The sequence below is a fragment of the Corapipo altera genome, unplaced genomic scaffold (assembly GCF_003945725.1).
Source record: "Corapipo altera isolate COAL_440 unplaced genomic scaffold, ASM394572v1 45, whole genome shotgun sequence".
NCBI lineage: Eukaryota > Metazoa > Chordata > Aves > Passeriformes > Pipridae > Corapipo > Corapipo altera.
In genome coordinates, this window is record NW_020884877.1 from 24,888,201 (window position 1) to 24,912,171 (window position 23,971).

The 23,971-nt window shown below is 44.2% G+C and overlaps 1 protein-coding gene across 2 annotated transcripts in view; it reads left to right on the forward strand.

The window, feature by feature from the left end:
• The window catches only part of KALRN (kalirin RhoGEF kinase), a 504,478-nt gene that overhangs the window by 405,131 nt on the left and 75,376 nt on the right, over positions 1-23,971 (forward strand). For both annotated transcript variants that reach the window (XM_027637175.1, XM_027637176.1), the window contains exon 36: positions 745-991. In XM_027637175.1, coding sequence (XP_027492976.1) covers positions 745-991 — 247 coding nt within the window. The remainder of the gene's footprint in view (positions 1-744; positions 992-23,971) is intronic.

Below are 23,971 nucleotides of genomic sequence, written 5' to 3' on the forward strand. Positions count from 1 at the left end.
TCACAGGGTGTGAGGCTGAAGGAAAGCAGCAGGTTGCCAGTGCTCAGTACGGAAGTAAGATGATACATTTATTCTTAGGTACAAATCCTGGAAGTCAGCATATAATCAATCACTCTGTGTTTATATATTTACACCTCTGGGTTCCATCAGAAAGCATGGGAGGAGCTTTTCTGATCTGCCCCCTCAGGATTTCCTAGTCTCCCAAGAGGTCCCTAGAGCAAGACGGGGGAGATGAGGGTATGTTTCTTGTCCTGCAAGAAAAGAGAAGCTGTTTCCTCACTGCACTGGTGGCATGTGAGAATATGTCTAGGTCAAGCTGTAGAGGGGCAAGCTGGAATTTGTCCTGCCCTGAGGCACAGCACTGAGGCAGCCTGGGCTATTGCCCTTCTAGAAAGTCACCCCAGAAACTAAAACAACACAAAAAACCCCAGGGTTTCTGATGGACACTCACAGCTAGAAAATTCACAGCTCGAAAATTCCCCCACAGCTAGCATTCAAAAGGTTAGTGGGTGGGTAGCTTTGGTGTCTCACTTCAGCCCAGGAAAACCAATAAGAAGTAAAGGAAACCAGGGCCACAACATGTTGAACTTTGACAAAAGAAATTATTAACTTGGCTTCTAAGGAATACAAATCCTGTCTTTGCCAGTGTAAATATGATGCAAAGATGATTACTTTCATCCTACCTCCTCTAACGTCTATTCCTTTTCTTTTTTTTTTTTTTTTTTTTCTGTTGACCCTGGGCAGTTGTCTGGAGGGTGTGAACTAACTGTGGTGCTCCAGGACTTCACAGCAGGCCACAGCAGCGAGCTGAGCATTCAGGTGGGGCAGACAGTGGAGCTGCTGGAGAGGCCGAGTGAAAGGCCAGGCTGGTGTTTGGTCCGGACCACAGAGCGGAGCCCACCTCAGGAGGGTCTGGTCCCCAGCAGTGCTCTCTGCATTTCCCATTCCCGCAGCAGTGTGGAGATGGATTGCTTCTTCCCTTCAGGAAAAGGTAGGCAACAGTCTGACAGGTTTGAGACTGTTTTGAATTTTCCCTTTTGTATCATGTAAGTGCAAAGTTGTTTGGGCTGTTTCCTGCAGTCGGCATAGGTAAAAGGCTGTTCAGTCATTGGTGAGTTTTGTTCCCAGGTCTCTGTGAATGGGCACAGCACAAGCCTGACTCCATGTCCATGAATCAATGTTCGTACGTGTGCGTCTTCTGCTATGTGGTAATCATTATTGTCTTGAGAATATGGATAAAAATAAGACCTTTAAACAACAAAGGGACTGTTTCAGGGCCTAATGGCCTACTGGGAGGGGAAGTCATGCTGTATATATACTCAGGATGCCCTAAATTGTGGATATGTTATTTTACGAGTGCCACGGTGCACACCAGTTCATGTTCTTTTAGTATAACCCTACCGCCTATCTGTAACTGCAAAGAGGCCACCAGTGAGTACTGGTACACACTACTGCCTTTTGAACTGGAGACATTGTATGTAATGGCACAGTAAAATGGGGAAAGAATACAATTAGTGTGGAACAAAACACATCCCCGGTGTTATCCTGAGAGCTTGGGCTTCACGTGCAATGAATGGTGAAACACTGTTTGTCTCTGTGATGTCTGTGGCCTCTTTAGTTGACGTTCCGTTCTGAGCAATGTGTGTCCCACATCCTGCATCCATGCAGCCAGGCTTAGGAGACGCTCCAGACTGATAGACCAGAACTGGTTCAGCTCAGTGTGGCCAGAGTAGATCTCTTTTGGCTGTGGCCCCACTTCTGGCCGTGCACAACGCAAGGAAGGTCCAGGTAGGAAAGGCTCATATCATCCCAACTTGAAGCCTCCAACCTGAACTGGCTTTTTAAATTTTTTTCCCCCATCTGCATTAAGAGAAATAGAATTTGAATCATTGTTGCTTGAGCAAGTTAATCTTGGTGGTTTTGTTTGTTTGGAGAAAAAGCACTGAAGCTGAGCTGTAGTCTGTCCTCGTTCCCTGCCTGCCCTCCCACTGTGGAGGCTGGGAGTGGGACACATGCCCAGGACAGAGCAGCATTCTAGCACCAGGGTCTGCTATCAGACTTTCCCTTAAAGAGGCATCTGAGCCAAATCCGGGGGAGGAGAGCTCAGCTTCTCCTCTCAGATTCGATGCCCTCAACTGTCAGCTCTGTTTGTGGTGTGAACTGCAAACTCCTCACACACCTCTTAGACCCACTGCCACCTCTCTTGCCTGTCACATGCTCAGGGCCCTGCCCTGCTGCTGCTGCCACAGGAGCCTGTCCTGTTCCGAAGCTCTCCACTGAGAAGTGCTGCAGTTGCTTACATGCAAATTAAGTCTGGGAATAAACAGAAAGGTAAAGCTGAGAGTCAGCCTGGCCTGTGTAAGAGCAGTCACTGCCTGGCATGACTCACAGGAGGCCAGGGATATGTCTGCTGGGTGCATGGTCCAGCAGTCGGGCTTGTGGCCTCTGCTGAAGGACACTTCACTGGGTGACACCACTCAAACTTCATATTATGTCCAGCAGGTTGTAGAGCTTTTGCTTAAATGAAATATATCTAAAAATTGCGAGTGTAGGCTGTGGAAAGGGAGGCAGGAAATCCTGAGGATGGAGACAGGGTGGTAGAGGGGCTGGAGGCTGGCAGGGGACATGGGGACTCTGCTTTTGGCATGATTGCATGAGCTCCAGGGCACAATGGCACCACAGGTATGGCAGGATGGGCACAGTGCTGGGCTGCGGCTGGAGGTCCAGAGCTGACTTCCGAATGCCTGGAAGCCACCACACTGTGTCAGCAGAGCACTGAACCTTTGCTAGTACGTTTTGCCTACCTGTGGGCAGGTTCTCTCACCTGACATGCTGCCATAGCTTCCAGGTTGGAGCTGGCTCTTGGCCCAGCATCTCTAAACAGCTGGTGAGTGAGTCTAGGGACAGCTGGCTCCAGCTGTGTATTCATGGCCTTTATTTCCTTATACCTCTTTCCCCCTTGGCCTCAGTTTTCTTCCTGCACATACCAAAGCTGTATCAGGGAGCCTCAGTATTAATGGGATCTCCAGAAGTGCAGCTAGAAATAATAAAAATAACCACCCTATCCACTATTTTGGCTAGAGTACAGCAAATAGGCTCTGTGTCTAATCAGTTCTCCCTCTATTAGGAAAACAGGAAGTTGTTTAAACTGAATGAACAGATGCTGGGAATAAAGAAAGAGGGGTAAGTTTAAAGGGGGAAATGCAGTAGCTGCTGAAAGAGCCTGCTGGTCTTATATGATGCTGGAAAGATTAGCATGATAAAGGGCTTCTGACTATTCAGGGTTGTGCCCTTCTCTGCTTCCAGGAGCTTTAGGCACAAGTTGGATATAGAATTCCTTGGTCCAGGCTTCCAAAATTTCTGGCCTTTCTCAACAACCCAGAACAAAGGCTGGCACATCTTACATCAACATTAATGGTGTTCCCAGTCTGCTTCAAGTATGTAAACATACACAGTGGCAGGAAAACAGGTTAACAGCTGAATTTTGCTTGCAATTACCAGGACACATAATTCTTTGCTTTTACAAGCACTGTAACTTCAAGAACAGAAAGTACCTACACTCAAAACTTAACATTTCTAATAATAGAATTTGCCATCTATTTTAGAAACACGCAGAGTTTTGCCAAGTATCAAAACATAGTTACATCTGCACAGAGGGAAATGGCAAATTACTCTGTTTTGTCCTATTATAAGTTATTGTGGAGTGTAAATGTAAATCGTGGCTTAGAGAAGCTACCTACTATCTTTAACATGCAAGAGTAAAGAAAGTAATATGTCAGCCAACATCTGAACATATGGAGGCTTAACAGATTCGGTGGGATCACCAGGACATTTTGTAAAGCATCAGTGCAAGTCCTTATCAAGCTTTTTTAAACAGTCTAACTGAAAACCACTGGAAATGCAAAACCAAAGTTCACAACTGAACATGTGCTCTGGCTCTTCCTCACTCTTTTACACCTCCTTTGAAAATAGGTGGTGAATTAACATAAAATATTGCAAAAGGAAAAATGTGGTGTCAACAGAACAGAACAAACCTAGAAGAGAACACTTCCTACCTTTTGTAATGAAATATCTGTACAGATCTCTCTTATTGATCAGTAAAAGTGCAGAGACTGTAAGGACTGGTCTGCCAGCCTTCTGTCTGACTCCTGACTGTGTTCCTTTGGAGGATACACATTGGATTTTTTCAGCTCAACACACAAGTATACTCCTGCCTGTCCTTCCTTTCCGATGATCTGACAGTGTTTGCAATTACCCTCTATAAAAAGGCAAACAGATTTCTGGAATTAACCTTTTGCAAGTGATTTACAGATGATTGAGTAAAAGGAACTCTGTAGTCTCTGTTACTGTACTCCAGAATCTGCAGGATGTTTTTTTTTCTGACTAGCATCCCTAGGAAGGAAAAAGAAAGATCTGTGATACCAGCAATGAAGCTCTGTTTGAACTATCCCACATGACTAATTACAGGAAAGTTGTGACTTTTATTTCTTTTATTTCTCTTTTACCCTATAATTGAGATCTAAGGTATTAAGCTATACATTTCAAATTAAGAGAGCAATCCACTTGGATATAAAGCAGCATCGTGACCTAGCCAGTATTCATTAAGCATGTTGCCACAAGCATATTCCTGGTGTCAACCTGTTAACTTTGAGTGATTCCAAATTTGAATTTGGCCCATGAAACTATTAGATGAAATCTTGATCATAAAAGTCTTTGTCTTATGACCCCTTACGGAGCATTTTTCATGTACGATCAAATACACAGAGTATTTCAAAGAGAAACAAAGGTTAGTTCTTGCAGTAATTTTAAGCAACCTCCATCACAAAAAGAAAAAGAAAGCCTTAAAAAAAAGGTAGGGTTTCATGGCACTTGTTTTGGATTGATGATATGTGAAAGGAGGGTCCCATTCAGGGCCCCAGACCAGATCCTGCCCACAGGATGCTTGTGTCTGGTGCATATCTCTGAAGGAGATAAGGAATATATTTTTTTAAGATGCTATGCAAACATCTTGCTGTGCAGGCAGACGGCCACCTAACAGCAGGGCTTTGGTGGCAGTGGTGGGTCCTTAGAAAAGAGCAAACAGAAAAATAGTTAGATCTCTTTCAACTAAAGAGGGAATACAGATCTTGCAGGGCATATGTTAGCAGGGTGAGCGCATCTTGCCTGCACTTCCCAGATGGGTCACTTCAGCCTGGTCCGTCAGCTGGGAGAGCACCAGACTTTGGGCAGGAGGAGCAGGAGTTTCGATGCTGTGCAGGTCACAGCTTATGCATTTGGAGGGTCTCCTGCCCAATCCTACAGCCAGAGAGAGCCTGTGGCTAGTAGGTGCAATGGCAGGCTGTGCTGTGGCAGAAGGAAGCAGAATAAGGATTTAACCTAGTGAGAAGGGTGGTACCAATGAAAAAGAGGTCACACCGAGACTTGAAGTTTTGTAACTTCTCCTCGTGGGAAAGACCAGATCGTTTAATGCGTTAGTGTGCAAAGCTGGTCAGGCTAATCCAGCTCGAGTTGCATTTTAAAGTCTCTTTCCTTCAGTTACTGATCTCAGAAGAAGCATCTGTGTAGGGAAAAGCATTATTGTTTCTTCCCACGTCTCTTTTTAAGAACATCTTGGATTTTAGTGCGGGAAAAGAGTTTAGGTTGCTTTTATTGTATCCCTGTTCCTGTTGAGTATTAAATTGCGATCTGCATTGGCTCACGGATTTTCTCTGTTGTGTTTTAAACAATCTCTGTTGCAAACATATTCCATGGTAATGATTCCTGATGTCCCAGGGGAGCTGTGTGAGGACGATTCAGAAGTTTTAGTGTGCTGCATTAAACCTTCATTTGTCCTTGTAGAGGCTGAGAAATTGTTTTTGTTTTTGAAAGTCTTAATGAAGAGCAGTCGATTAAAATGTTTGCAAGGCTCTGAACTAAAGGAAATATTTCATTAGGTAACAGAGTTGATATAACTGTTACATAAACAAGTCGTGGGGCTTCTATTAAACAAACAATGTTCAGGCTCCTATTGTCAATATAAATATGCAATATTTAAATTAAAAAACAAACTCTCACCTCTGTTCTTATTACTGCTCCAACAAGGGAGTTCAGAGTCAAAATTTCATAGTGTAGGCTGTCTTTCAAGAGAAGTCACATGGAGCCCTTCTGCTGGCATTTAGTGCCTCCTTGTTACAAGTTCAGGACATAACTTATGAAGAAAAATCACATCAGGAAAGTTTTTGCCACATTTTCACTCCTTTTCAATTATGATAAACAGCTGGAAACAAGCCAGTCAGCCAGCATGGTGTGACATGGCAGCTCTCTCTGGGCTGGCACCAAGGCCTCCCATAGCCCAGCTCTGGAATACTGCTCTGCCTCAGTGTACGAATGTGGCTCTATGCAGTTGTGAAAGGAATGGGAAAAGAAAGACAAAAGAACTCAAAACCACTTTGCTATTTTAGTCAGGTCATCTTTTTCCTTTTTTTCTCTGCTGTGTCTCCCTCCTCTCTCTCTTCAAACAATGTCCATCTATCTTCACTTTTATGGCCCTTCACAGTTTCTCCTCACCATATCACCGCTTTCTACCTCAGTGGGCAATGCCTGCCCCAGAGCTGGAGAGCCAATGATGCCTCACTCCCCGACCTACTAGTATATTTTGATCCCAACCTCTGTGTTTTCTCCTTCTTCAAAGTCCCTCTGCAGAAGAACTCAGACACCCATAAAGTGTCCATGCTTGGAGTTATCCATGTTTATACCTTCTCCTGGACTCTATTATCTCCTAAACAATAAAAAAATGAACAAATATTCAGCAACAGTTGGCAATACGGGTGATGAGATCTGATTCTCGTTGTGTCTAAGGGGTAGGCCAAGCTGAGGCTGAGGATGAGCCATACCTGTGTAAGGATATTCATGTCACTATGCCTGTAGCTCTACCAGAGATTTTACCTGTTGGGCACATCAGAAAAACAAAACTATACTGACAAATCCTTGCCTAGTCAACCCTAAGAGGCAGTGTCAGTCCAAGCACTACCTGAGTAACTAAGTAAGCTGGACACAGCCTGACCAAGCACGGGAAACATGTGGACACAGATTGTATGCTGGAGCCATGCTCTCATGGCTTGTGAACAGCCCTGTTTCTCCGATGTGGTATTTCTGTGTCATGATTTTTTCTTGTTTTCAGTATGGCATCACCAGATATTAACACCTACATTCAGCCATGTGGACTTGTTTAGGACATACCAGGTACCACTAAAATCAATAATGCTTATTGCTTCAGCTGCATTGTTATCTAATCAAAGCAAAAGGCCTCCAGTGCTCTACCTGGGACTTTATTTTTGTGGAGAAGTGCAATTTTGATGAATGCTTTGATAAAACAGGAAAGGCTATTTTGGGGGAAGTTACTTTGCTTTTGTACAGTGGATTTTTATTATTTTAAACACAGGAGTCTTTGTTTAAAAGAGAGAAGGCCTGCAACTTTTCTTGTTTACTTTGTCTTTGCTTCCCCTTCTGACAAGGGGTAAAATATATCCACCTAGTCCCCTGACAGCTTAATCCCAAATTTCAGTGTACAGTGTCTGTGCTGGTTTTATCACTGGGAAAACAAACAAACAAACAAAACCAACCAAACAAAAAACCCCAAAACAAACAAACAAAAAACTGGGGAATTTAAAATGCTATGGCACACTGAGCTCACCAAGAATGCCAAAGGATTCAGCGCTTGGTCTGACAAAGAAACTGGCGAGAAACTCAGTAGTAGGACTGAGGGCAGGGGAAGATGGATCTCAGCTCCAAAGAGGCTTTCTCTTATGGCCTCTCTGGACCTGTTTCCTCTCTTGCTTTTTTTTGCTCTTGCCTTATTTCTGTCTCTCAGAGATGTTGAGAACAATACTCAGGTAGATATGGCTAAGCATTTTAAGGTGAGACAGAGAAGGAGAACTGAGTTGCCAAAACATAACCATGGATTCTCCCAACTCTTTGATGTTTCTCTAAAACTCTCACGTCCTGCTGAAGTTTTCTGGTAAAGTCATTGTTGGAAGGCATTTTCATTCTTCCCTACAGGGAAGAAAAGAACCACTTATGCAGAGTCCCCCTCTGTGTCAGGCTCAGGACTGCAGTTCCTCACGCAGCCTCTGTGGAAGCCCACGCTTTCCAGGGCCAGGTTAAGCCAACCCAGTTATGTCCCTCTTGCTGTCTTGCAGAGAAGTGAGAACCTCCCTCCTTGGCTGCAGCTCACAAAGGGAAGGTCCCAGGTGGTCCCTGTTGCTGGGACCTGGCTTCTTAGGTGAAGGGTGAGTGGGTGGCTGCAGCCCTCTCCTGACCCCACAAGCCATCTGAGAGGGAGCAGTCTGAGAGCACTTCAGCCGTGCATACCTGGACAAACAAGACTGCATTGGTCCTTCTTTACCAGCTTCAAAGATATGGTGGAAAAGGGGTCTTTGATTTTTATTGCTCGCTTATTGATGTCCCAGCTCTTGCGACATCACAAAGGCCAAAGACAGTTCTACTGAGTAAATACTATACTTTTAATTAATTGAGTGAGATAGTTTCCCAGGTTAATGTGGGCTTTGAAACATCCCATGTGGCCTAGGGAAGACCAGAGACATCTTCTATATAAAGGACTCTAAGCCAGTCCCCAGCTCTTCAGTGATCCCATCATATGCCTGTTCACAAAATGGCAGAGCTCAGCCTTCCGTTGTGTTCACAGGATCAAAGCAGAGTGAGAGGCCTCTGAAGGGACTCCCCAAATGGTGCTCACAGAGTCTGAGCAGTGGTTGTTGTACTGAGAAAGGACTTGGGCTCCTGCTGTGGTAATGAGGTTCAAGAGACCAGGTCAGGTATTATCCAAAGCACTCTGCACAGTTATCCAGGGAAGACACTTACTGAAAATGGTCTGAATATTCTTTTTATTAACTGCATAGGAACCTTACAGATGCCTTCTGTTTCTTCTCCTTGGAGCTGTGGTGCCTCAGTGCAGCGCAGACACCAGAGCAAGCAGGCAGCATAGAGAGTTCATTTTGTACCACGAGCTCTGACCTAAAGCCAGCAGCCATAGCATCTCCATGCCTCCACCACACTAGTGAAAAACAAGCAGCCTGGAGGAAGGGTATAAAAATAGCTCCTTGAGTGAAATTTATTTCCTCTGTATTTAGTTATGTGTCTTGAAATACATGTAGTGTGGTGGGAAGGGGGGAGTTGTTCTGTAGCGCTTGGCCCATCGAGTTAACAGGAAGGTCATCCTCAGAGATCAACGGGAGCATGTGCAGGACTTGTGTGTTGTGTTTCCTCTGAGGCCAGACTAAATTTAGCATTTTCACAGATGGACATTGAACCATAATCCATCTAGGACTGTGGGGTGAAGAGTGGAATCTGCTTTTTGCTGTGTAACCGGCCTTAGTGCCCCACTATTCATTATTACCTCATGGTTTTCTGCCTTGCTCAATATTCTGTAACTTACTGCCTGATCCTTTTCCCTGAAATGTTTAAAGTTTAAGCATGAAGGAAAAATAAACTGCTGGTTCTGGGTTCATGCCTGACATCCCCTACTAACTTAGTGTCAAACTGTAGGTGTACTTTTTAACAGCACCACCATAAAGATTGAACCTATAACTGGTACTTGCAAGAATTGCAGTAACGCAAATACTAATGATTGATGATTTTGACTTACCTAAAATGTTGCCTCCCCACTCTTTTAGCTTCCAGACAGTTAAAGGGACTAATCCTAAACATAGTATTTGCACCCTGCAACGCCTGTATACTGCTGGGCTGGTCCTTCCGTTGCTAATCTTAAACAAATATTTTATGAGCATGTTTTGAAGTGAACTACTTCTGCTAAAAACTCCATTTCCCTGACTGGTCGGAGCCAGAGATAGGCAAACTGTGAAGCAAAGCCCATATATATTAAATGATGTATTTCCAGTAATAGAAATTATGTTTCTGTGTATCTGCTTCAGCCCACTGCACAGATTTGATATATTGATCCTGACATGAGAAGCCTGATTTTCCTGTCATTTACACAAGCATTTTTTCAGAGCACTTGTTCCCAGGTTACACATTTTGCAGAAGAGCATGAAACAATGTCAACTTTGCTTAGTTCAGATTAATCTCAAATCTTAGGAAGTGGAATTATTGTTCTTGTCACTATGATGGTCTAAAAATCTAGAGCAGGAGGTCATTTATATAAATGTCAGTGTATCTTTTTCCATTCGTATTAACTGGTCTTATAAATGATATTATCTCTTCTTAAAAATGTTGCCTTTAACTCCAGAATTTTATTTTTCTTTTCTTTAAGGCAGAGTCTTTGACTACATTTTCCTTAAATCTGTTTAAATAGGCATCTCACAATTCAGAACAGGATAACAGAGGTTAAACCAGTTTTGTTCTTGGATATGCTAGGCATTTATTAAAAGATGCTATTTTACATATGTATTATATATTCTTCATAAATGCACTGAACAATTATTGATTCTGCAGAATTGAAAAGCGGTGAAATAAGTATTTTTATTTTTTTCTTTCCAAAGTTTTCAAAATACAAATTAAATTTTACACAGCATAAAACCAGAGATAATTGCTTGCATATTGCAGGAATGATTGGGATGGCCTCCAGCCTCACTAAAGGTGTGCCTTCCAACAGAAACAATAATCATACACTTCACATAATAAAGCAACCCTGACTTCTTTTAAGCAAGACAGTTTGCAGTTCATGAGTGTTGGTGACTCCTGTTTTCATGGAGTGAACGCTCCATTTTTTTTCACCAATAACATTAAACTGCCTGATGCCAAACTACAGGTCTTTTATTGTCCTCTTCTTTTGGAAGCCAAAAAGATTACAAGTTCTAAAGTAGCACCCAGTGTTCATATTTCAAGGACATTTTTCTATTTTCTACACTAGGGAGGAACACTGAAATCTTTGAACTCAAGACACACTTCTAACAAGTATTTTTAGGTCTTCGTACATTTTAGTTTTACTTCTTTCAGACTGTATCCAGTTCTTTAGTTTCTCTGTAGACTTCATGTATCTTCAGGATTTTAAGGTAATAGCTGTATTTTGCCAAAGAGTACATACATACTCAATGTCCTTGGAAATCTATGGGAATTGCATTTAGGTACTAGAGAACAGATTCTGGCTGTAAGAACCAAATGGCATTCTTCAGAAAAGCACTGAAGAATTTATTAACTCTGCAGGACTCTTACTCAGTGAAATAAGAACAATTTTCCTCTCACTAACTGCAGAAGTCAAATTAGGTTTCATGCAGTGTGAAGGAATCAGGGTGCTCTTGCTGCAGAGGAAGGACAATTTGACCTGTGAAAAACCTTAATGAAAAAAAGCTTTGTGCACGGGTGGCCAGGCAAGGTAGTTCAGGCTTTACACCATGTAGGCTTCATGGTCATTGCACATCTGTTCAGACAGATCTACTGTGGTTGTGCTGTGCATACATAGTGCTGCTCCATGAGACAACTGCTGGTACATAGCCTTCACTTGGGATTTATACACACTCTGCAATGTTCAGTCTGCTGCAGCCTTTTCTTATTATTCCAAAAATGTGCCTTTCTGCACGTAAAGATGCAAAAATGTACATTCCACTCCCATCAGCTTCTGATTGCCATCATAAAACAGGACATTCAGGCTCAACAGAGTTGGGCCTGTGCTCAGCAACACTGGGGGCTAGTGCCTCTCCCTCTTTGCTCAGCAAAAGATAGTCAGCCAGATGGAAGTACCTGTTTTATCTCACATAGGGAGGCTGAAACTCTCGGAGCATCAGGTGTGTGTCCTGTGCCTACTTCAGAAGCCAGGATCTACCACAGTGAGACAGGCCAGGAGACAACACAGTAGTACAGGTGATGCAACTCCAGGCTTTTGCAGCGAAATCTGAACAATACTGACAGGAGAACCAAGGCAGACCAAGGAACCAATCTGGGCTAAAACAAACTCTTTTTTTTTTCCACCCTAGGTTAATTTTAACCTGGATCCATTTGCAGATCAGATTCACTGTGAGGCTGCACAAACATTTCTGTTGGCACAGGGGAAGTGGCAGGAAGGAGCAGGCACCTGGGAGAGACAGGAAAGGCAACAAAGGGTTTTGGCAGCGCTGTTGGCTCTTGACAACTCAAAGTGCTCATGGAACTATCATGTAATGTGGAGCTGTTACATACGAAGATTTTGCCTGAACACAGGAATTAAAAAGTAGTCCGTGACATCATGTACTTGTCCCTCTCACAGAAAGACAAGAGGTTTTTCTGTCCTGTGGTGACTTGAAATGCCAGTGTGTAGAAATCCAGCTTTTGGCAATGCCTGATGGTACCAAGCAGAAGGGGGATTTCTAGAATATTTGGTGCTAGACTAGCAATTGCTCTCTGGTATTCCCAGGAGCAGCATTTCTGGCAGTATATCAGCAGAAATCCTGCCTGTCAGAAAGCTAACCTCCTCAAAATGCCATTACTGTGCTAGTATGTGGACACCAAAGAATGAAAGCAGGCAGAGGTACTCCACACTGAGAAAAGCAGAAGGGTTGTTTTCTAGCCAGTCATTCCACCAGCTGACAAAAATAGCTTTAAAACTACTTTTTTTTTCAATTTTCCTCACAGCAGGCTGCCTGTTATGTGTGCCCTTGTTATTTATACCCACCATAAGTTTCAATAACAGCTTTACACGTTCTTTTATGCTTGTCTTAGATCTGGTATTGTAAATCAGAAAGCTTTGCCATCCTAAACATTTGAACAGTAAGAAATCCTCTGTTTTCTTTTTACCCTAGAATAAAAAGGAAGTGGAAAATATAGTGAATGCAATAATTTGGCCTGAATAAATAAAAGCTTTTACAAGATTGACATTGAATTTTATTTTAATTCCAGACCAATTCCTCCAGATTGGCAAAAGAGTGAAAATTTTCTCTCTAACTAGCAAATAGAGTATGCCAGTTTTTAAATTTTTCTTCTAACTTGCCTTGAACCATAATTGTGTGGGGTACTGGGTAGAGGAAAGGTGATGAATAGAATTTGCAATTTGCTGCAGGACATCTCAGGGAAATAGTCTGAATACTCTTTCATTAAACAAATAAACAGGTAAAACAAAACAGGTAACAACTTCCTCTAAGGAAGGAGAAATGCCATTTAAAGAAAAAATCAGCTGTGGCTTCTACCATCCAAATAGAACAACCTCAGGCAAGTTGAGACAAGCAGGCCAGGAATACTTTTGTTACACTATTAGTTTATAGTTGCTAAAACAACAACTCACCTTTGTCAGGCACAAGTGGGTGAGGCTCCTGTTTGTCTTGGAAAGCAGACCGTGGTGGGCTGAGATAGGCTTATGATTTCCCCACTGAGACCCAACACAGTAAGGCAGGAGCCAAAACATGTCCAAAAGGCAGTGCTTTAATGCTTCTTGTCTTCTGTCATTGGCTATTGCTGTAACTCCCAAAGATATGTCTCTGTTCTAATGGAGATAAGTGCTTCAGGAAACAAACACACAACCTGCTTTAATTTTTTATTTCACTCTTTTCTGCTGAAGGGTTTGGGTTTTTTTTTATTCTGACCAGTAGCTTGTTCGGGATGTGCCCACCATCCAGCATACCTCTCCAGCAACCAATCAATACCATACTAACATAATGTGGTACGTGGCTTTCCTTACTGGACCTTGTAGGTTAAACTAGTTTGTGAGATGAAGCTCTTTGCTACAGCCTCATGTGAGTGTAACTGATCTGGTGGTACTGCTGGTAGGTCAGAAAAGCCCTCTCTGCTCATACAAGACCTTGCTGAAGCAGTAGAGCCAGTCCAGGAGCAGGTGAACCTACCCTGAGGTCTTGGAGGGTGCTAGCAGGGCTGCATTTTACATCAGCTCGTAACTGTTTTCTTAAGCAACTCGCTGCCAGCAAATGGTTACTGCTTAGGAAGAAGCAGTGGAATTGGTCCTGTGCCCAGGAAACCAGAGGAACTGGACAACGTAGGAATCTGTTCTGAGATCTCTGGGAGGCAAAGTTAGGCTGGAGGTTGAAGGGGCACATGTGTTCTGCAGGTGTGTTTTGCTCCTGAGACTGGGTGAAACTATTCTAGATTATATCTACCTGAATATTTTTGGGGTAACTCTAAATTGCCTTGAAACAGACTGAATCACATGAAAGCAAATATATGTATCTCATTCTGTGGTCTGCTCTACGGCCACCCACCTTTACTTGATGAACTTTTATAAGATAGTTTTGGGGATAAGTCTCCAAGAGACTTCTCTTCTTCCATACACTTTTCCTTCTTTATAGGATACTGAGAAAGAGAAAAGATGGGTTATAAATTAGGAAAGAAAGTTAGGCTAGTGTCAGTAGAGGGGTTCTGATGTCCGGGGAGGTGGGTTGAGCAGTCTATAAAGGTGAGGTCCATCGCAGCAGAGCAGACAGGTCTGGCTTTAAGGTTCTACAGTAGAGCTGGTGTGCCAGGATGTTATGAGGTCATGGCAACTCTGCTGAGTTGCCATAAATCCATCCCGTGCTGACATCTACAGCAGAGGGATCAGGAATGATATATTCTAACATTTGCTGAACATATGCCTACATTGCAGTTCAGCATGGAGGTTGTGCTGGACTGTCTATATTTCTTCTTAATTTGTTTGGTTTAGCTAGTTGAGAATGTTCTTTTTTTACCTACCACTGTGCTGAACTGAGGAGCCAAAAATCTCTCCTTGGAGTTGTACTCTCTTGAGCCAGGAAGGAATATGACTCCATTTATTTATTTATTTTTAATTTATTTTATCTGTTTTAATACCCAATAAAGTTGTTGTTTTTTCCAACTGGCACGACAAGGCTCTGGCTATTTTTAAAGAATGTGGTTCATTTGATTTAATCTAATGAATGTTTAGTGCTGTTGAAAATAGCTGGAGCCAGAGCCAAGAATAATGTACTGAAATGTGCTGGTTGAGCAAGGACTGCTTCACTCTGCCTATCTGCTTTCCCTCCAGTTGTTCAGATTTACCTGGTTTTGCAAGTAGCATTTGCAGGCAAGACATATCAATCAAGGTGCTTTTTAATACTGACTCTAAAGGCCAATAATATCAGAACCATATTTTGTCACTCCCATTTCAAGATACATCTAACAATAACAACTCTTCTTGTTGTTCAGTATGTCTAATCTCTGTTTCAGACCACTTTAAAGGGAATGTGAAATGCTAATATCCTTTTATTGCACATAGAAAAATTGAGGCATGAAATGGTAATTTTTTCCCCTAAAGTCACCCAGAAAGCAAGGGAATGAGTAATGAAACAAGTCAGGTAGCATCTACTGGGCTCCCGAAGTTGGTGTGTAACTCTTGATTTCCCAATGAACTGAAACAAGACCATAATCTGAAAGCAAGTTCTGTTAAGTCTTTACTCCTGGTGTTTCTCACTGACTAGTTCTCAGTCCATGAGAATGTCCATGATTGCCGTTCTGTCTGCCCTGTGTGAATTGCTCTGCAGAGGTACCTAGCTCTCCCTATCAACAAAATTTAAATTTCATGCGTGTCCTTGTACTATCTGAATATGACTCTGCAAGTCATATCACGTATTTAAATGATCTCTTTAAAACTATAAGAATCCATCTTCCTTTTGCCATTCTTGAGTTATTTCTGTTACATAGTTGGTTTCCAATTCCTTCCTAAGAAATGAGTAGCTAACACTTAAGTTTCATTGGATTAAAAAAATAAATCAGCCATAATACATCTTATTCCATCATAGTGGTGCCCGGAGGGATGGATTTTCTGCAGAGATCACTTTACACCCTAAAGCACAATGTAGGATTGACTTGCATAAGTAACGAACAGATGCTCCTGACAGCTACTACATTATTCATCTCCCTGTGTATATGATGGGGGGAAGGAAACAGCACCTGTTATTATGGGAGAAATATTGTCGCTGCTGTTCTGCATTACAGACCTCCAGGGCAGTCTGAGCCAGGCATTTGTGTTGACCCAAAATGAAGCCATGCCAGTTTACATCCCCTAGTTGCTCTGTCCTGTGTTTCCCTCAGTTAGATCTGTTGGTGTATAACCTAAGAAAATGAAATAGCTGCTGCAGGTATGAGGGAGCACTGGAGACAGTGAAAAAATTTATGTTCCATCTTTCACCCCAAATTTTGCACAGTAAGGCTGGGTCAAAATATGAGAACTTATTTCCCCTCTACAACAAAAGCAATTTTTTACAGGCTTTCTTAAATTTCATATGAAAGCAACTCATATGCCTGGGGACTGTCTAATGGTGTATTTAGGAGCAGACAGAAGTGATTTCCTTGTCATCCTGACATTAGACTGAGATGACTTCCCTTCCATCATATGGTTTGAGCAGGGCAGCTCTTGGCCCATGGTGCAGGCGCACTGCTAATTGCCTTAGCTTCAGATGCAGCAAATCGGCACCCTAATATTTTCTTGTCCGCTCCACTGCAGATAATGATTGTGTTTAGAGTATGATGCCAGGAGATGTTTCCTCAAAGAACTCCCGTGACTCAGCTTTTCGGTAAAAGGGGCTTATAACAAAGAGAGAGAGTGCCTTTTTACATGGGCAGATAGTGATAGGACAAGGGGAATGGTTTTAAACTAAAAGAGGAGAGATATAGATTAGATGTTAGGAAAAATTCTTTACTGTGAGGGTGGTGAGTCACTGAACAGATTGCCCAGAGAAGCTGTGGCTGCCCCATTCCTGGAAGTGTTCAAGGCCAGATTGGTCGGGGTTTTGAGCAACCTGTTCTAGTGGAAGGTGTACCTGCCTATGACAGGGTGGCTGGAACAAGATGATCTTTAAGGGCCCTTCCAATCCAAATCATTCTGTGACTCCATTCTTTGACTCAGGCGTCAGTTAGAGCAGGGGTATGGATGCTTTCTTTGCCAGGGGACATCCAGGTTATTCATGACCACAGCCACACACTCATGCATCCTGCTGATAATCTTCTAGTCCCAGACAAGCAGCTCCTCCTCCCTCACCTAGTGCAAGTGGGCTGTACAGATTTCCACCCCCTCCCAATCTCTGCAACTCTTCTACATCCCGAAGGCCAAACTCCCTACTTGAAGCTAAAGGCTCAATGCACTTGGCAGTATAGTGCTGCTGCTGCCGCTGCTGAGTGAAGCAGGGGCTGGAGCTGAGCTAGACTGCCCACAGCACATCTCCCCCTCTGCTTTATAGGAGCTAATTGGATGTGTTATGATTATTAAGAATATGGCTTTCAGTCTTATTTTGTGAAATATTTATTGCATGTATAATTCATCAGTGAGTATGCATAGATGTATGGGGTTTTAAAGAGTAACTTCTTAAAGATAACCTTCACAACATTGCTGAAACTGTAGATTAGGGAGGGGTGGAGCCTGCCTCCCCCACAATAATGACTTCAATTATGTTTTAATTAGGCAAAGAGTTTTTTCAGAGCTGAGATTGCACCTTAATTATGTTTTAAAGTTTGCTGCAATTACAAGAGCTACGAACTTGCTTCCAAACGCTCCTCACGGTCTCAAGACTCCATACTCCACGTGCTGGCTTAGCCAAGCTTCGTTCCCAGGCGGGGTTTATTGCAGTGCCTCTGCCGTCACACACTCCACGTTTTTCTGCCGTTCTCTGGCTTTCGGCCGATGTCTCCGAGCATCCCCGTCCCCCGCCGCCCCAGGCTGCCCGCGCCGTGCCGGACCCCGCCACCGGGTGTCCTCGCCGGCTCCGCCACCGCCGCGCCAAGGACCGCTGGTCCAGCACGCCCCGCCGCCGGGCTCCTCGCAGTGGACAGCTCTTCCGAGGGTCGCGAGAATTTAGGGCTGAAATGCGATGCTTAGGGTGTTTCCTAGTTTCTTATATGAAGAGTCTTAAAGGTTTTATTAAGCTGACTTTTAAAACCCACCAAGAGCTAGACTCTAACGAACCAAGCACTGTATATGGACTGCTCCTGCTTTGGAGCCCATATTGCCCATCAGGGCAGATGCCACATGAACAGTGAAATGCCAGTGAAGAGCATGTTCATCTTATGCATTTTCTGTTTGCACAAAGCAAGTTGAGATCAGCTGGGAGGCATCCAGCCCATGGGGCAAGAGGTGGGCATGGTGTGTGAGGGTGGGTTAGAAAAGAGAGATGCAGTATGAAGTACACAGCAGAGAAGCGAGGACCTGCCTTCTCAAAATAGCCCTTCTGGAAGTTTCCTGAATCACTCAGGCCCTAAGCTGCTGCCTTCTTACTGCCTGGCATTTCTGGTAGCCAAAATAGCCACCTTGAAGAGCTGCTGCTAGGGGAGCCGTGGCAGGGACAAACAGGGAAAGGAAGAGGTGCAGAAGGCAAGGGTGTCCCAGCTGGTTCCCTGTCTACCTTTTCCTTCTCTGGCTGCAGCTGCGGTTTCTGCTTTGTGTGCGACATATTATCTCCCTGCTACAGGCTTAAGAGCCCTGAGTGCACCCCCGAGACATTCCCTTGCAGCTCCCAGATAGGCAAAGACCCAAGTCAAAGAAAGACAGGACACACAGCAAGAGGGAAACAGAGTTACAGTGGCCTTCATTCTTGTGTACTGGAAAGCACCTTGGCGCTCAAGGGCATTGTCAGGAAAATTTTGTGTGCTGAAGGCTTGTTGTGAAGTTGTTAGTCATTCCAGTGAGGTTGTAGTTGAAGAACAGTTCCTGCAGAGCAGCCAGAAGTAAAGAAGGAGAGTTTCCTATTTGTCACTGTGGTGGAGGGAGTCTCTCAGGGAGGGGCTCTGGCCCTTTTCTGGCACCAAGTCCTGAGGTCCTTCTGCCAGGATGGCTCCAGGGTGTGCATGATCCCAGCTGATGGTTACATGGAATCAGCCAGTCAGTACAGGCCTGCCCCTGGACAACAGCACCCTCTACATAAGTACAACCCAAGGTGGGTTTGTGAACGCTCTGCTTGTGGCCACAACCCTCCCTTCCTGTCCAGAAATGGCCCTTGGCCCCATGGGAGTGGCACAGGAGCCATTACCAAGAGCCTTAGTCTAGATAACCAGTCTGTGGCATCAGTAGAGTCGTGCCTGGTAGGGCTGAAGCCCTGGCACACAGAGGCACAAATCATGGCACATCTGCCCTCTGCTCTTCCCTCTCAATACCTATTCCTGCCTAGGAGAAGTAGGTTGTTGGGTTTGTTCAGGTTTTGATGCAAGAGTGCAAAACTATGATGCTCTCGCTCTGGAATCCTGCCCGACCTCTCCTACCAGCTGCCTCCAGCAAGGTTCAGGATGTTTTTGGCACCTCCAGTTTTCTATGCTTTAGGTGGGAAATCCCAACACAACAGGCTGGCACCTTCCAAAGCAAGCTGTGCTCCTGGATCTCAAGTGTCTTAGTCCATGTGTCAGAAGGGTAGGCATTCCCACTGCAGTGCTTCAGGCAGGTCTACTGTGGCAGAAAGCAGGCAGAGCCCTTGGGATCACAAGACGGCTGGGCAGTATTTTCAGCTAGTTGGAAAGAGTTTTAGCTGTCAGATGCTTAAGCTAAGGAATGGCACTGGGGGAAGGGGGGAACGGGGGGAGAAGTTGTGAAGTTTAAAAAACCCGCAGCGGTACAAGTTTTGCCTTTTAAAGGCTTTGGAGGAACCCCCCCTCCCACAACGTATCGGGTCTTTACCAAACTTCCTCCTAGGCTTTTTTTATTTCTCGCTACCGACTTCGCATGCCGCCTGCCCGGGCACAGATACCGCCTTTCTTCATTTCTTCTCCCGAAAAACTCTCTCTTCCTCCCAGACAGCGGCGGGAGCCCCGTCCGGCCGCAGCTCCTCCCTCGCTGGCGGCACCGCCCCCGAGGAGCGCGCCGGGCTCGGGCACAGCGGCTCCGGTGCCGCGGCCGCCAGCGGCTCGGCCGCCCATCACGGCCGTTCCTCAATAGTTTTTTTTTGCCTTTAGGGCTTTTTTTTTTTTTTATCGTTATTATTATTATTATTATTTTTTGGTTTGTTGTTTTTCCCGAGCGGGCCGGTGGCTCCTTGCCATGAGCAGCCCGAAGGCAGCATGAAAGCGGGCAGGCGCGGCTATCCCGCCCGCTCCGGTGTAGGATGGCTCCTGGCGAAGTGCTGCTGCTGCTGCTGCCGCCCCTTCAAAGGTCGGTGGGGCCCGCGGGATCGTGTTCCGGGGGGGTTGCTGCGGGGCCGGGAGGTCAGCGGTGTCCTCGGCAGGGCAGCGACCCCCGGTCGGCTGTCCCGGGGACAAGCGGGGAACAGGGGCAGGCGGAGGGACAGCGGTGCCCTCGGTCCCGGCGACAGCGGAGGGCAGGGACAGGCGGGGGGACAGCGGCGGGGCAGCCGGTAACGGGCACCAAGAGCGGGAGGGCTGTAGTTGATACAGTTTATACAGTTATACATTTTATCATTACTTGGAGGAAACACCCTGGGACTGTACGGTCAATAGGGCGGGGAGAAATATTTGCTTGAATGAGATTTTTTTTTTATTTTTTTTTGTTCCTTCCTCTCTAGTCTTTCTTGGGCTCGGGTAGGAGCTAAATGCTTTGAGAACATCTGTTTCTCACAGTTCACAAATCTCTGAATGGTGATGGGGGGAGGTCTGGGGAAGCTGGCTGAGCTGAAGCGCTGAGAGAGATGTGGGAAAGCCAGGGCAGCTGGAGAGCCTTGTAAAAATAAAATCAAAATCTGGCTTTTACATGGAACAGTGCAGCTCAGATGCTTTGACTGAAGGTTTCCCAGCCTGCAGTTTTTGTGCTGTGATATGGCTCTTGAGCTAGTTCTGAATAATGTGAGTTTTTTGGAGATTGTTTGTGGTATTTGTGTTTCCTGTTCTCTGGATGGCCAAGCAAAATGTCCCGAACAAAACTTGGCTTTTGTTTTCTGTCTTTTTTTTTTTTTTTTTTTAGTAACTGTAGCTTTCAAATGCATTTTTTGGTAACCCTGAAGTCCAGATAAAGAACAGATAAAGATGACTTTGAGGATGACTGGGACTACTAATTTCTTGAGGCACACATATGCAGTGCAAGAGCCCTCTTTCCTCTTACCTATTCAAATCTACTGAATTAGAGTCACGCTCATGTGGTGATAGCAGCAAACTAACTGGTGATGGAGTTTGCCATGGCTTTGTAAGACATTGATCTTTTTCAGCCTGGGGAGAACCCACTACTTCATGCCAAATAAGTGATTCTTGAGGTCAACACACAACATTTCACTATTTTGCAGCCTTTAAGAAGGAACATTTAATCTGGTTGTAGGGGCAGGGCTGCCTGCAGAAAGGTTGTGGTACTAAACTACTGTGAAAGCCAAGTCTCTTGGACAGTCTGTGCTTTAATGTGTTGGCCCATGCAGCAGGCTGGAGAAGTATTCAAGCTCTCTGACAGGGCTTGGTCTTATACATGTTGATTCTAATGGATTAAAATCTCCCTGCTGCCTGTCCTGGCTACAGATGTCTCTAGAAGGGGGAAGGGGAAGCAGCTGGCTCTTCTCTCGCCATTTGAAATGTTAACTTTGTTTGCAGTTCTAGTTTATTGAGTTGGTAACAAAAGGTGTTTTGTGATACAAATTGAGTTACTTCTCTCTTGTCCTTGGTAGCAGACTTCAGGTAAAATTTGTAAAAGGCTATCTGTCGTGTTGTATTTACTAAAGAAAACCAGAGGTAGTCAGATGATGGAAATACTCCCTGAATTTAAGCAGGTACCAAAGCTGACATTTGACTAGGGATTCAGGTGCCTCAGATTACAGCATCAGTGCACCCGTTTGCAGCTTCTGCCATTAAGCTGGGAGATGGTTTACTGTGGCCCGTAAAAACCAGACTTTTGAAGCTCTAAGTTCATGTGTTCTGTGTTTTCAGTGATCACCTGGGCTTCTGAAGGGGACACTGTTATCCCAGGGCTTCTCACTGATCTCAGCCTTGCAGTGCAAATGGGTGACTGTAGCTTGTGTTTAAGAGGGATGTGAAGCACCTTGGAACTATTCTCAGTGCTGCCCCATAAGTGACCTTCCCTTTTTCTTTGGAAATTTGGCTCTGCTTTTTTCTGGTGACAGATGCCTAGTGTATCTTGATCTTTTCCAACAACTGAGTAGGTTTTGTTGTGCAAATAAGAACCTTTGGGAGAGAGAAATTGAGAAGATGAGTGTGCAATCCATGTTCATACACAGGTTGTGTCGGTATGAGCTGTGTCACTGCTTTTCTTGCTGTGGAGCTTGGAAGTGATGTGGATGCTTGATATCCTAAATAGCAGCAATAATGCAGAGCTGAAAAAACCCAAACCATAGGTCCCCAGTGTATCATGAAATACGTAAGTTTTGTGTAACTGGGCATTTCTCTGAAGGATTTTGACAGATGACTCAAACTACTCTTTTGCATTAGTTTTCTCCCATCTATTGCAGCAGTGGAGACTTGGATGCTACTTTTTTGCTTGTTTCTCTTGGTGAGTTTCTGATCTTGTCAGCTTTACCCATGTACAGAGCCATTGGGATCCATCCAGAGAAAGCAAATGACACTTAGTACCATTTACAATTTTGCTCTGACCTCAATAGTCCCCTGCATGAACTAAATAAGGACTACTTGTCTGTTCTGAAGTATGGAGAGATATGAATCCTAATATAGGAGTGCCTCAGAGCAAGAGTCTGTCACTTGCTTTCAGCCATAGAGGGGAGTAGTTAGGAGCAGTAAACTAGCATAGCCTCTAGGCCAATGCCCTTAGTAAGCCAAGAGTGGGCAAGGAAGGCTTTTTGCTGTGTCTCCTAAATGCACAAATGCAAAGTGACCTAGTGTAATGGGATGCTTCTTAATGCTGCAAAACTGGCCCTGATAAGAGGGTTCAAATTCTGATGGCTTTCTGATAGCTAGAAAGTCATTGAACTCTCCTTAGAAATCAGTCCAGGATTTGCAATTATATACCTTATATGTAACAAATATACCTTATTTTCTTTTAACATGAAGTCTGTATCTCCTCAGTTACCAGTGTGGCTCAGATTAGAGGTTGCTTTAAGAGAGTACCGATGAGGGAAAGTGAAGAGATGGAAAGTATTCTTGCTTTGTGAAATGTTTTTCCTAAAGCAAAATGGTCCACTGCATGCCTTGGATGTGAGGAGCTTAAAATTTTGTTGCCTTTGCACAGAGCAAAGTCCAATGGGTGAGTCCCATTACTCTGCACTACCTTCAGCGTAGGGCTTTGAAGCTCATCAGTGGGTGGGAGCATGGAGACTGGGTGGAGACTGAATTCCAGGCTTTGATGCACAGGGAGCTGTAAAGACTAGCCAGTGACTCAGATTTAACCCAGAAATTAAATGCTGTATGCAGGGCCTTATTTAGTGGACATTTTTTTGCAGTAGCTCGGCTCATTTGGTTCTAGCCCAGCCTGGAGCATGCTGGGGTCTCACTGCCCTAATGGGCACCAGGAGGGTAGAAAGCACTAACAAGGTATAGGAAATGCTTTTCATTAAGCATGAGAAGAGAGATGTTCCCATCTACTCAACTTGAGAAGCTGTCTATGAGTGTATCAGGTATAGACAAAGCAGTTAAAAGTAATCAACTGTCAGAATAACTTCTAGAGTTCAACACCTTACACCCCACTGTAGGTAATATTATGTGGCTGCAGAGTGGTTTCAGATGAGAATATAGAATACTTTCTACTTGAGGGTATCCAGAAACTGGGAGGATGGATTTAAATGGATATGTTGTATTGGCTTCAGTAAAGAACATGTCCTGTGCCTGCTTGTACAGTTGCTCTTCTGAGCAGGCTCCTGATTGTATCCAAACTTTTCATTTCAGAACAAAAGAAACTTAACCTGAATGTCAAACCTTTAATCTCAGTGTGTTAAAAATGAAAGGTTGAGTGTATTTGTGTCTGTGCTAAGCTCCTGGTAAAGCTCTTATTTTAAATTTTCTCTCCCTCCGGCTGCTCTTATCTCCTACAGTTTTGGTCTTCCTTCTGCTTTTTTTTGTTTGTTTGTTTTACTCTCCTTTTTTTCTTTCTTTCCTTCCTTCCTTTTCCTCTTCTTGCCTGAGTCTTTGATTTGTTACTGCTGCTTAGCTCTAAGATTAACAAAGACAGCTTCTCTTGAGAAAGTGATGGTGACTTACGTGCAGTGAAGGGAGTTCAGCCAGCCAC